Source organism: Lactuca sativa, chromosome 6, assembly GCF_002870075.4.
Source record: "Lactuca sativa cultivar Salinas chromosome 6, Lsat_Salinas_v11, whole genome shotgun sequence".
NCBI lineage: Eukaryota > Viridiplantae > Streptophyta > Magnoliopsida > Asterales > Asteraceae > Lactuca > Lactuca sativa.
In genome coordinates this window covers 56,159,589-56,172,989 of record NC_056628.2, presented here as the reverse complement: position 1 = coordinate 56,172,989, position 13,401 = coordinate 56,159,589, and the positions used below count along the sequence as shown (strand labels likewise).

The following is a 13,401-nucleotide window of genomic DNA, read 5'->3' as shown; positions in this document are numbered from 1 at the left end:
TGATACAATTTCACAATTACTAAGATGATCATAAAACATGATACTAAAGTACTCTCATTTCCTTTCAGATTGGAGAAACTTTTATCTTTCTACCTCATGGATTCTTCTTATTCGTTCTGCTATTCTTTGAAAACCTTTTCAAAAGTAGTAGAATTCTTTTCAATCTTATGACAAAGCATATTTACTCAAACATTAGAAAATCATGACGAATAGAGTTATCATCCTTTGTGGTGGATCTGAAGAGTTCATATCAACATGTACTAGATCCATTAGTCTTTCATATGACTCACATAAACATGGGATCAATGAATTAGTCATAATTTTTCAATGAATAAGATTCTCATATACTATACAATGCAACTTGTACAACACCATGTATCTGTACAGTTGGTGATGAGATTTCTTTTCACTTGGTCAATTATGACAGTACCACAAGCGAATATCATAATAATCAAATCCAAAATTAATATTGCTAATATTATAAATGTAACCAACACTTTCATAAATGTCATTTCAAGGAAATATAAATAACGCAACTAGATAAAGCAAAATTTCACTTTTATTGAAATACACGAAAAATTGGAAATTGTCCTTACAACGCATAAAATGAAAAACTATGTTTCTAGACATCTCCTAAGAGTAATAGCAATCTATTAAATTATCCTATCTACTTAGTAGTAGCTCCAAACTCTGATCTTCGAATCCATGTGACTAAAGTCCATTTCTCATGATCAGATTTAATTCACCTTGCTTAATCTTCCTTCTTTCTCTTAGCTCCTTTAATACTATCAAAATGTGATCATCACATAGTGTATTAAGAGTCTATGAATAGGAACCTATAAAGAAATGGAGTCAAATAATGGATGTAACTGAAGTACAGTCACATGACTTGACGTAACTATCTCTAAGATCTTTCAGGTATTTTTGGCAACTTTGTTTCCAATGTCCCTTCAATTGATAGTAAAAACAAATGGACTCTTTGGTGTCAACACATGGAACGATCCTAGAACTAGCATTTTCTCTTTACCATATTATCAAATGATTTGATCTTGGACAAACCCTTTCCATTGGGAAGAGAAATCTTTTTTGGACCACCATTGTCAATTTCCATGGAAACTTTAGAATTAGACTCAATAAGCATCTCTGCTTTAGATGTGATCTTAAGCATTTCTTCTTTAGCAATAATAAATTAGGGTCACGTCGATATACTCATATAGAAGTTCTGGATGAATTGATCAATTGAATTTAGAAGCAAAAGAACCAAAACAATGGCTTGCTTCCTTAGGAAAACGACATTCATTCTATCCGACTTGTCAATGTATGGTTTCTTTTCAAAACATGCGCACACACAAAGTTTCCATTTTGATTTTTACAAGCTAATAGGGATTGAGTAGTATCGTATCTTTCAACTTGAGGAAAACGTGACGTTGGGAGACTAACAGGAGGAGGTGGAAGAAAGATGATGTCTGGTTCCATCATTTCCCCATTTCCTAAGGAAAGGAAAACAATTTCACCTTGACTTGAATTTGGAAGCCCATCTCTAAAAGATTGAGGAAAACTATTTCCTTAAGAATGCGGTAGACCATTTCTATCTTCATAAGATATTTTAAGAATAAGAGAAAAAGAGAATTCAATTTATTTGATTTTAATCCTTAATTATTAACCCATAAATTTAAATTAAGGCTAGGATCCATATTTTCAATTCGAACTTTGAAGAGGGATGTTATAATCAAATTCGAATCTATTTCAAATAGGTAAGGATTTTACCAATTCCAATATTATGAAACTCCTAGATCTTTTGACTTTCATTTATTCTATCAATGACATGTTTAGTCTCGGATTATGCTCTCAGTTTTGTGGCTGGGATGTCAAGGATCACAAACGAGATGTAAATAATCATGCAAACCCTATTGACAACCTTGTTGTCATTTACCACCTGACATTGATGTATTGGTTAACCACACATGCTCAATCAAAAATGATAATTCTCGAGATGCCCATCATATATTTGTATAGTCCCTACTAGTGTGTCGGTTAACCACACACGCTCCACTAACGACATATAAAGCATGATGTGTGTTTTCATGGATTAGCATACGTTTCACATTTTTCCTAAAGTAACTAAGAGTGAGATTTTAAAAATATTTTAGTTACTTTATATCATTATACTTATTAATGAGACTATGTCCTATCACATCTGTTCGGCTAACGGTCCTCCACCACATCGGAGAGCGGTGGGTGAGAGTGGACACTCATTTCATGGCCATTTTATAGGTTGTTTCCTTATACCCTCTTTATATCATAGTTTTGTGAATGAGGCGTACTAGCGATTTGGCTGACTTTTCTTAAACATATATTAAACATTTAATAGTATATATATATATATATATATATATATATATATATATATATATATATATATATATATATATATAAGGTGTATTTTAAAACTTTTCTAAAATACTAGGTTTAAGTTTAAGTTTTTAAAATAATATAAAATTAATTTAATTTAAAAAATAAACCAAATTTGATTTAATCTTTATCTTTTGATTAAACATTTAATTAATTTAATTAAATCATTATGAATCAAATAATTATTTACAATTAAACAATGAATAAAATAATTCAATTTAATCCTTATCCCAAGCCTTCTATTTTTTGAAAAAGGCTAGGGTTTGCTAGATTTTAACTGTTCAAAATTTAAGGCTCTTAAAATAACAAATAAGGAAACAAGGCAAACCCTAGAAAGGATCCTTAAATTTTGAAAATTAGGTAAGGGGGCTAGCATTTCAAAAACCCTTGTATATTTTGAAAAAATAAGGAAACAAGGCAAACCCTAGAAAGGATCCTTAGTGTTTAGTTTTTATAAACCCTAATTTTGATCTATTCAACTTTGTGCAAGATCAATGAGAACAATGACTATGATGGCTTTTATATGTTACAAAAATCTATTTTTGGCGAGAAAACATAAACCCTAAGTTCACATGCACCCTAAAGGATCTATGTTCTCACTATGATTTGCAAACAACTATTGAACATCAAGAACCTTATAAGTACATTGCTATTTTCGAAATCACTAAAGGGTTATTAGAAAATACATACCTTAGTTTATTAGAGCAAATAAACTAGTAATCCTTCCTTGTTGGTCTTCAGAAAGCAAGCACAAGAAGTCTCGTGCCTCTAATGGCTCACACCCAAACTCTAGCAAATCGGAGGCTAAATAAGATAAGGGATGGGGAAGGGAATTTTCGAAATTCTCTTTGGAATGAGGTGAATATCAAAATTCATAACCCATAGGGGTTTATATAGGTGATAAGGAGGCTAAGGATAATGTAGGTTTCCTTTTAAATAACCTTTTTTCCATTGATTCCTTCCTAAGGCATTCCAAGCTTTCTTAGAGCCCAAGAATACCTCTAGAAACCATCTAGAAACCCTATAACCATCTAGAATTCGTCCCCCCTCCTAGGGAGGTTCTAGAATTGGTCAATGTTCAACTTTTGGACATTGTCACCTTTAGTCCTTCCACTTTTAATTAATCCAATTAATCTCAAAATCAATTCCAATTAATTTCTGATTATTTCTTAATTAAATAATAACATTTCTAATTAATATATTATTCTCATAATATATTAATAAATTATTTATTTTGATTTCTAATTAATTTATTAATCATATAATAAATTAATAAATCGGTCTCCGTCTCCAAATATCATTCCAGTCCATTACCAGGTTTGAGGGCAATCCAAAAGGACTTCACTAATAATTCAAGATTATACTAATTTAGTTAATTATTGGCTTAGACACCTAATCCAACAAGTTTGACTACCGAGCTAAAGGTCTTGTCACGATCACTCTCAAGCCTTTAACATGTGTCATTTTTTACAATTTAAGCCTTATAATGATCCAAAGAGGCCTACCATATACTTTTTCCAAAAAATTTACATAGAGTGAACATTGTTGATCACAGAGGGCCAAGGAACAAGTTACGATGCACCGTCAGAAATAAGAACTTAAATATGAGACATATGTAAGGTTGATACGATGGGCGTGAATAGGTTAAGTCGGCGTATAAGACATAAAATATCATTTTTTTCATGAGTGGTCATAGGGTGGGCAGGTGGTGATGCTTTGATTTGGTTGGTATTAGGTAGCAGAGATGAGGTTGTTTCAATAGTTTTGATATTGGGTTAGGAGTGTAAGCCATGATTGGGGGGGGGGGGTTTCAGTGATAGAGGTGGTTGTTTGGAAATGACGGTGTGAGAAGACGATTAGGATCAAGTAGAGACTGAGAGATATATGAATGATCCGAAAGATTATCTAGGAAGGATGTGATGTAGGAGATATGGATTTGAATATAAATATTGATTCATCAAATACAACATAATATGAGATGATTATCTTGTGGGAAGAGAGATCAAGACAACAGAAGCCCCAATATTAGGTAGGAAAACCAAGGACGACACATAAAGAAGAGCATGTGGCTAGTTTGGATATGGGTATGTTTGGGTAACATAAGCACTCGAAAACACGTACGTCAAAAAATGTTAGATTTTTGTTGAACAATTTGGTGAATGAGATGGCATTCTGTATTGAGGTGGAAGGTGCGAGGTTTAGAAGGGCTTCCATCTAATATGTTGCTCGGATTGCCATTTTGTAGGAAAGTTTTGAGGGACGAAAAACAAAAAGTAATGTCGTTTGTGTTTGACTAGGTGTCCAAGCCAATAACTAAATTAGTATATTCTTGAATTATTAGGAAAGTCCTTTTGGGTTGCCATCAAACCTAGTAATGGACTGGAATGCTATTTGGAGAGAGAGACCGATTTATTAATTTATTATATGATTAATAAATTAACTAGAAATCAAAATAAATAATTTATTAATATATTATGAGAATAATATATTAATTAGAAATAATATTATTTAATTAAGAATTAATTAGAAATTAATTGTAATTAATTTTGGGATTAACTGGATTAATTAAAAGTGGAAGGACTAAAGATATCAATGTTCAAAAGTTGAACAGGGACCAATTCTAGAACATCCCTACGAGGGGGTATGAAATTCTAGATGGTTATAGGGTTTCTAAAGGGTTTCTTGGGCTCTAAGAAAGCTTGGAATGCTTTAGGGAGGAAACAATGATAAAGGGTTATCTAAAAGGAAACTTGTCTTATCCTTAGCCTCCCTATCACCTATATAAACCCCATTGGGCTAAAGAATTCAAAATTCACCTCATTCCAAATAGAATTTTGAAAATTCCCTTCTTCCTCATTTCTCATCTTTAGCCTCTAATTTGCTAGGGTTTGGGTGTGAGTCATTAGAGACATGAGACTTCTGGTGCTTGCTTTCTAAAGACCAACAAGGAAGAATTACTAGTTTATATGCAATAATAAAACTAAGGTATGTATTTTCTGATAGCCCTTTAGTAATTTCGAAAATAGCAATGTACTTTTAGGGTTTTTTAATATTCAATAGTTATTTGCGAATCATAGTAAGAACATAGATCCTTTAGGGTGCATGTGAACGTAGGGTTTATGTTTTTTCCGCCAAATAGTTTTTTTTGTAACATATAAACCCATAATTTTGGAGCAAATAGGTCATAAAAATATGATTCACAAACTCAACCTCCTGATTTTATTAAATAGATTTAATTTCACAGTTAAATTGTGTTTTGACATGCGATCTAAAATGAAGAAATTTGGAGTACATTACATATCATATTTTTGGCGAAGTGGATACATCCATGAGAAATGCAAGTAATGATCAGTTTTTTTTGGTGAAGTGGATACACCCATAATAAATTCAAACAATTATATAAAAATAAAACTTAGTAGTTTATTCTACTCATACTTATAATTATTGAGGTCCAAAAATCGGAATGAACAATATCAAAAGTTTCGGAAACAATAGTTTTAAAAATCTGGGTGAATTTAGATTTCTTGGATTCACAGAAAGTCGTGATTGTACTATCAAACTGAACTATTTCGATAGTACTCTCAAAATCTCAATTGGATAAAATTCAGTGATGTTCCAGAATAAAGGATGTGAGAAGTTATGATCTTGTATGTACCAAAAAAAATGATCAAAATGAGATGTAATCCTTTTGTCTGAAAACTGCCAAAACTGTCACAAGGCAGTTTCAAAACTGTCACAAAACTACTATTGTCATAAAACTCTTTTCGATCCTAGCCAAGGGCTCTGCCCCGTGGACTCCGCCAAGGGTTGCCACCCCTTGGACCCCACTTCCAGGGGTGATTCCCCGGGCCGCCGTCGGTTTAGGTGCTTCGTCCCTAAATAACAGTGTATTTTCAACCAAGAAAAAGTTAAACAAGCATGCACTCCACACCACTCTAACTTATTCAATATTTATCAAGAAAATACTGATCAACAAATTAATCCCATTAAACATAAATAATATTAGTGATACAAATCACCAACAAATAAAATACAAGGAAACTACATATTTTAATGACATTAACATCGGGATGCCTGAGATGTTGATTCCATAAGGAAGAACTGGAGGAAAGAAGGGCAACAAGAGACCAAACAAATTTGGTTAAAAAATAAAGATCAGCATAATTTTCATACCTTTGGTCCGAAAATCCTTCACATAATATCATAACTCGTCAAATTCAATTAAAACCTTGTTAGTTTTTGTAAATGAACGGACCAATAGCATGTTTCTAATGATGTGGGGGTATAACAAGAATATTATGTAAGTGGAATTGATGATGGGTGATGGAAAGGTTGGCGTGACCGAATTGAGTGATCGGAATTAGGGACCCATTATTAACAATAACTAAATTAATTTGTTTGTATTTCTAGAATATGAGAGAACACATGGGTCGTAGCAAGGTGGGATATGGCACCATTATCCATGTACCACCCAATAGAGTATTAAAAACTTGATTTAGGTCGGTAGCTTGATCGGGTGTGTCTGGAGGGAACTTGATCCATGGTGGCAACAGTGACGATATGGTTGTTGTGGTTTGGAAGGTGACTTGTGGAGGTTTCTGCTGAGGAGTGGGAATAGGTAGCCCCAAGGATGTGATTATATGTGTTGGCAGGCGGAGGGGGTGGGGGTGGGGGGAGGGAGGGGGGTTGTGTGGGTGGGGTTGTTGGTCAATGGTAATCACTAAAATGCCTACTATGGTGGGGATAGCCACCCATAATGTTGTCATGGAAAGGAGAAGCTTGGCATGGGAGTTGTTTGGTGGTTGTCGAGTGACAATAGGCTTTCAAGATGACTATATGCTATGGTATTTAGGCTTTCTTGGCGTTGGTTGTTGTTGGAACGATTATTTTGACCCCCTCATCTATTAGAGCCCAAGTGTTGACATGTTGGAGTCGTGTATAACACAATAGGAATAGCTGAATGATCATGGTGAGAGGCTTGTTAGTGGTGTGTCCTTATTAAGCTTAGTTCCTCAAGAAGAAGCAAAAAAAAAAAAAAAAAAAAAAAAAAAAAAAAAAAAAAGCATGGAATGTGCTTGTAGGAATTAGGCAATTGCATGTGATGAAGTTCCTAGGGTTTTCTCAGGCACGGGAGAATCAATGTTGGCAAGGAGATCGACTAGCAACTTCAACTTTTCGCAATACCGAGTGATTGTTTTATCACCAAGAACCATGGTCCAAAATTCATTTTCAAGATCGACATCATGGGCATCCTTGTTATCACGGAAGAGTTCTTCACAATATTCCAAATCGAGCAAGTTGTAACACTTTTTTTAAGGATCATCGTGAGGAGTCATTGAATTATGGTTCCATAAATACACATCTTAACTAAAGAGTCAAGTTGTGTCATTCGGAGTCATTTTCGTCGATAGGGTTGTGGTTCCATCGAGGTGTCCAAGAACACCAAATCCGATGCAGTGAACTAAGAAGAGGAAATACAACAATGACACAATGGTGGCCCACAACTTTGGTTGATCTGAGAAGAGAAAATGATGTACAAAGTACATGGGCTTGGGCTGCACAATAAAAGCAAAAGAATGGGCCTATCAACATAAAATACATGCTAATAGAGTACTCTTACAAGAGCCTGTAAGAACTAACTCTATTTTAAACTAATAGAGTACTCTTACAAGAGCCTGTCAGAACTAACTCTATCGTTAAACTAATAGAGTACTCTTACAAGAGCCTGTCAGAACTAACTCTATCGTTGTTAAACTTACAATGACAAAAGCACTACCAATATGAGTAAACGCCTATTGAGTCTTTGTACCATGTTGGTTGCACCATATCAAATAAGAACTCTATGGTTAACAAATAAGCACTACATGAAGAAATAAATGAACCATATGGTAGTAACAACACCAGCAAATGAACAATCACAATCTCATTACATGTATGAATAAAACAAGTATAACTTGCAAATTCAAAATCACCACTAAACATTGCATACATCCTTACAACAAGTTGGTTCCCAAACGCACAAAGAACAAAACAAGCAACAAATTTTCCAAAAATAGCATCAAGATGCATAACACTCTTTAAAGTAAAAACCAAGTTCATATCAAACCACCAAGAAGACCCACAAAAGGAAGCCTTATATGGAAGTAAAGTTATAATACACCAAGAACCCAAAAAGGTCAACAACACAACACAACAAAAACACAAAAAAATAAATAAAATAAAAGATCCAGTATTCCAATTTTCCAAATCTAGCTATAACATAACCAAAACCCACCATATAACTATAGATCTTCATCTTCTTCATTCATTAAGGGGATCAACCTTGAACCTATAAAGCAGATTTTTCTTCTTTGATGTTGGGTTATCAATGGTGAGAAGAATCTTTCCAAGCTCATTGATTTTAAAACTATGGCTTATAACAGGTTCATCATTTGCACTTATCTTCCTTGCTTTTTGTATAATTATGGTGTAATTATTTTCATTCTTAGGCACATATTCAGCACTATAGCTCACTTCCCATCCAACTACCCGCAACTCCCAAACAAAATTACATCTCTGCAACAAAAAAAATCCGTTTCATTATAACCAAAAAACATGGTATTCTTCAAAAGGGTAAAATCGTAATTTTACCTCGTTTACGATAATCTCAACGGTTTGTTTGGTGCATGGCTTAACAGTAACAACAGCAGCTGGATCATCAATGGTGAATTCGGGATTGCAATCGCAGTAATCTACACTTAGTCCACCGTATTGAATTGGAACGTGTTCTGGACTCACATATCTAAATGAAAAATAAACAAAAATGAGATTTTTCTATATAATTATAATGAAATAGTTAAAGAAACGAAAAGGGTAGAATCGTAAATTCGTACTTGAAAAGGGTTTCGGAAGTTCTTGAAGGACTAGCAAATACAAATTTGCTCTTGGTTCTTTGAGTCATGAATGGACTCATCATTGTATAGAAAGCTAAATACCACCATGGAACATTGATGAACACCTTCAAATACAAATCTCAATAAATTAATTTTTTTTTAGTTTTGGAAGTAACTAAATGTTTTTATTTGATTATAATCATGTTTTGAAAGATTTCAACGTGTTTAATATTTTAACGTTGTAATAAACAATTTATGTAAAGTGATAAATAATAATATCTAGACTATTTGGCATACATATAGTATATACAATTTATTTATCGTAATATCTTATTTGATTAAAGGTTACTTCCTTAAAATAACTTTTTTTTCTTCATTTATCAATTTAGTTCAATGTAGCTTTTATTGTAAATGACAAAAAACATGTTTAAAAGAGGTCATTTTCAATTCATTAAGTGGGAAGTCGATTTTCAAAGTCATCGTTTGAGTAGAAAAGACATGTCTCTAATCTAAGAGGATGCAATAACAACCACATCATAATTCATTGTTTGATTTTTATGATTCAATTAAAGCCCAAATTATTGCCAGATTAGGGTTCATACTTCATACTTTAACATTACGAATTAAAAACAACAATTAATATCTCAAAAACATTAATGGAAGTCTTAATTAATATAAGTTCACCTGTTTTGCGACAAATTCAGGGTAATTGTCCTGTAGAAGCTGTAAAGCTTGCTTGGTGGCGAGCCGGAGCTCCCTCTTCCCCGGCCCCGGCGAGTTCTTCAGATCACTGACCTGAAAAATAGTATTTACGCCGCCGGGACTAAAATCCAGCTTTCTAATGCTTCTCTCAAGAAACTGAATCCTCCATTTCAGAAACCTTGTTCTCTTTTCTTCATCGGAGAAGGTTTTCTGATACAGTTCCTTGTTCTGAAACTCGCCGTAGACATTGTAACAAACTGGGTGTCCTTCGGTGTCATATCCATGCATAAACACAACCTTTTCGAGATCGTCTCCTAGGTTTTCATCAACTAAAGCGTCAATGCTAAATGCTTTTCTCCAACGGAGTGTGTTCTTGAGCATCGTGAAAGAATCTTTCACTTTAAAGTCTCTAGCTCGCAAGAACTTGAGCAAAATTACATCGGTTCGATCGTCTTTAAGAAGAGGTATCCCCCAAATTGAGATCTCGTCCGGATTTGATTTGATTTCTGAAGTGGGGTCTTCTGATGTAGACGAAAACGCGAAATCTTTGTTGGCAATGGCTTCTTGAACTAGCTGTTTGAGCTCATCGAGTGATACCTTCTCCAAACCTGATAGATCTCTGATTCGGTTGCTCTCTTCTTTGAAAGAAACCATGGATTGGGGGATTTTCTTGTGGTCATGTGATGAAGTTTTTTCGGGTTGTTCTATTACCTCGCCCAACGTGGTGTTGGTTGTAGCTGCGGTGGAGGACGGCGGCGACGACGGTGGTGAAATAGATGTTTCTTTGGATGTTAAAATGAGAGGTAGTGAAAGTGGGGTTTCGTTCTCAGTTACAGAGACTGGTGGTGGTGGTGGTTCTAGGGTTTCTTCTGAAGTGGAGGAGCGTGGTGGAGAGTTCTGGACTAGTGCCGCCGCTTCTGGAGCGGCGGTGGGGGGATTTTCGTCGGCCATTTCTGGAAATCTGAGGGTTTAAAATTCAAAGACTGTTTTTCTGTAGCAATACTAGTAGCAGGAAAAGTGAAAAAGCAAAGCAAGGTTTTAACTTTTTGATAAAGCAAAAAGAATAAACGAGAAAGAGAAAATAATAAAAACTGATAAAACAGAGAATTTATTTTATATTATGTTATGGGTTGTGAAGAGAGGAACATACGTCCTTTTCTTTTCTTTTTTTTCTTTTTTTCTTCTTTCTTTTTTGTCTAGTTTGATTTATCCTGTTCTTAAGGGTAATGGTAAAAGAAGCCAATTCTGATTTTACTTTTTCTGTAGATATTGCTTTTCTTTTTTTGTTCTTTATACCAAGTCATTTGTCACGAATTTTAGATTTTTTGGATTTTTTTATATCACTTTACTAGGTGTCAGCCCCATGTATTAGATGGGTTTATTCAAAACAATTAAATATCGATAAACATTTGAGAAATTTGAATTTATAAGAAAAATAAAAAAAATATTGAATTATTAAAATTAAAGTGTTTTTTTTTCTTTTTTAAATTTAAACAAATCATTTAGATAAAATAATCAAATCAAATTAATCATATTTTATTTTAAAATTTTGAAATTATAAGGAAAGTCCATTAATGAAATTGATATGTATTTATTATTAAATTTAAATACCATATGGAGTTTAATAAAATAGGAAAACCACAAAATTAATAATTTGGAATAAAAATTAATTCAAAATAACCACAAAATGACATGTGGCAAAATGAATGAGAGTGTAACAAGTGGCAAAAAAAACCTTCATTTATTAGAGAAGATATATATTTTTTAGATGGTATTTTCGCCTAGGTGACTTGGAGGTGGTTTATTATTTTGATGAAAACATGGAGATGTATTGTTTTTGCTACTAGTATGAAAAAATCATTTTGATAATGTTTATTCGAGGATTTGGTACCTACACTATACATCTATTTCTTTACTATATTAGGTATGAATATTTTACTATCATTATCCATCTTTGTGTTATTTGTTATTTTTTTTATATTTTCTAATGGGCCTCATCACTCATGCACATACTTTCATTTACGTTTACCGTTGCAACGCCCATCTCCTACGCCTCATCTTTTTAAAAATCAAAACCCAGGCGACATGGGGTTTAATTTTTTTGGATTTTCTGATTATATGAATGAAGCAAAAAATAAGAAACAAGAACAAAAATGATAAGAAAATAACAAAACAATGATAGATTTGATAGACAATATAGACCTATAAATTGAATATCGGGTGAAAACAAGTTAAGACCTACTCACTTGAGTTCTTATCAAGATCAGGAAATCACCCGTCAGATTATATTTGATAACAAGCCAAGACATATTGACTTGAAATCAAACCACAAATGAGAAACGCGTCCCAAACAATGATGACAATCCAATTTACAAGCAATAATTCGGGAAAATAAGAACAAACGTTCAAAATTTGACTTCAATCGTTCATATTCTACAATGTTCAACGATGGCCATATGTACAACCTTATAAATGCTTACAAAAAGGAAAGTATCAAATAAAAATAAACTACCTATTAAATGCTAAAAGAACAAAATAAAATAAAATCGTTTTTAAAAATAAAGTAGAATCTAGAATATTCGATCTAGAATCTTCATTTGCAAGTTACCTAGCATTCCCATTGAACCATAGATCCCAGCAAGCAACTTTCACATCCTAGGATCACAGCAGGCTTCCGAGATTGGCAACTGACTTCTAAAATTCGCATCTAGTCTCCAAGAATCGCATTCGTAATTGTAATCGCTCTGAAGTCGTTCGCATCCAGTAAGCTTTCACCTCCAAGCCCAATAACAAATAACAACCCATCGGATCGCATTCCAAGATTCCGATTCACATCCAATCACACTCGGAAGTTGTTTGCAATGATTTAATTGCGATGGGTTGCGATCAATTACATACAGTCGCACCCATTCGCAGCCAACTCCTTGTTCGCATTCAATAACACTCCGAGGTTGGCATTCACATCTGACAACACTAGATTGTGATTCATTGTGAATGTTTGCATTCAATCGCAACTAGTCACAACTAAGGCTTGGTTCGTAACTTGAACTCACTTCGAACTTGAAGTTCATCCCGGAATTGAAACTCATCGACTTTGAACACAGATTTGTATCGTTATCTCATTTGGAGAACATCCCCTCAGCATCTAGAAAATTCAAGATGGAAAATCCCTATAAAATCATGAATTTAAACATCTATATCTAACAACTTTATTTTATGTCAATAATCATTGTTTTCTTCTTCAAATCACCATCCACATCACCACGAAAATCAACCTCATTAGATATATTGCAACATATCCAACAAAACTCATATTTTAGAGAGCTTTATTTTCATATCATTAATCATCATTTTTGTAGCATCCTGTTTCAAGAAGTTTTTTATTTCGGGATTATGGACAATAATTGGATCAAGT

At 33.6% G+C, this 13,401-nt stretch overlaps 1 protein-coding gene across 1 annotated transcript; it reads right to left on the bottom strand.

The window, feature by feature from the left end:
• Window positions 1-8,488: 8,488 nt before the first annotated feature.
• LOC111905387 (patellin-3) lies at window positions 8,489-11,099 on the bottom strand. The gene is made up of 4 exons (XM_023901086.3): window positions 9,969-11,099; window positions 9,285-9,409; window positions 9,043-9,193; window positions 8,489-8,967 (listed from the first exon to the last, which is right to left on the bottom strand). The coding sequence occupies exons 1-4, from the start codon at window positions 10,935-10,937 to the stop codon at window positions 8,713-8,715; spliced, it is 1,500 nt and encodes a 499-aa protein (XP_023756854.2). The 5' UTR covers window positions 10,938-11,099; the 3' UTR covers window positions 8,489-8,712.
• Window positions 11,100-13,401: the final 2,302 nt, after the last annotated feature.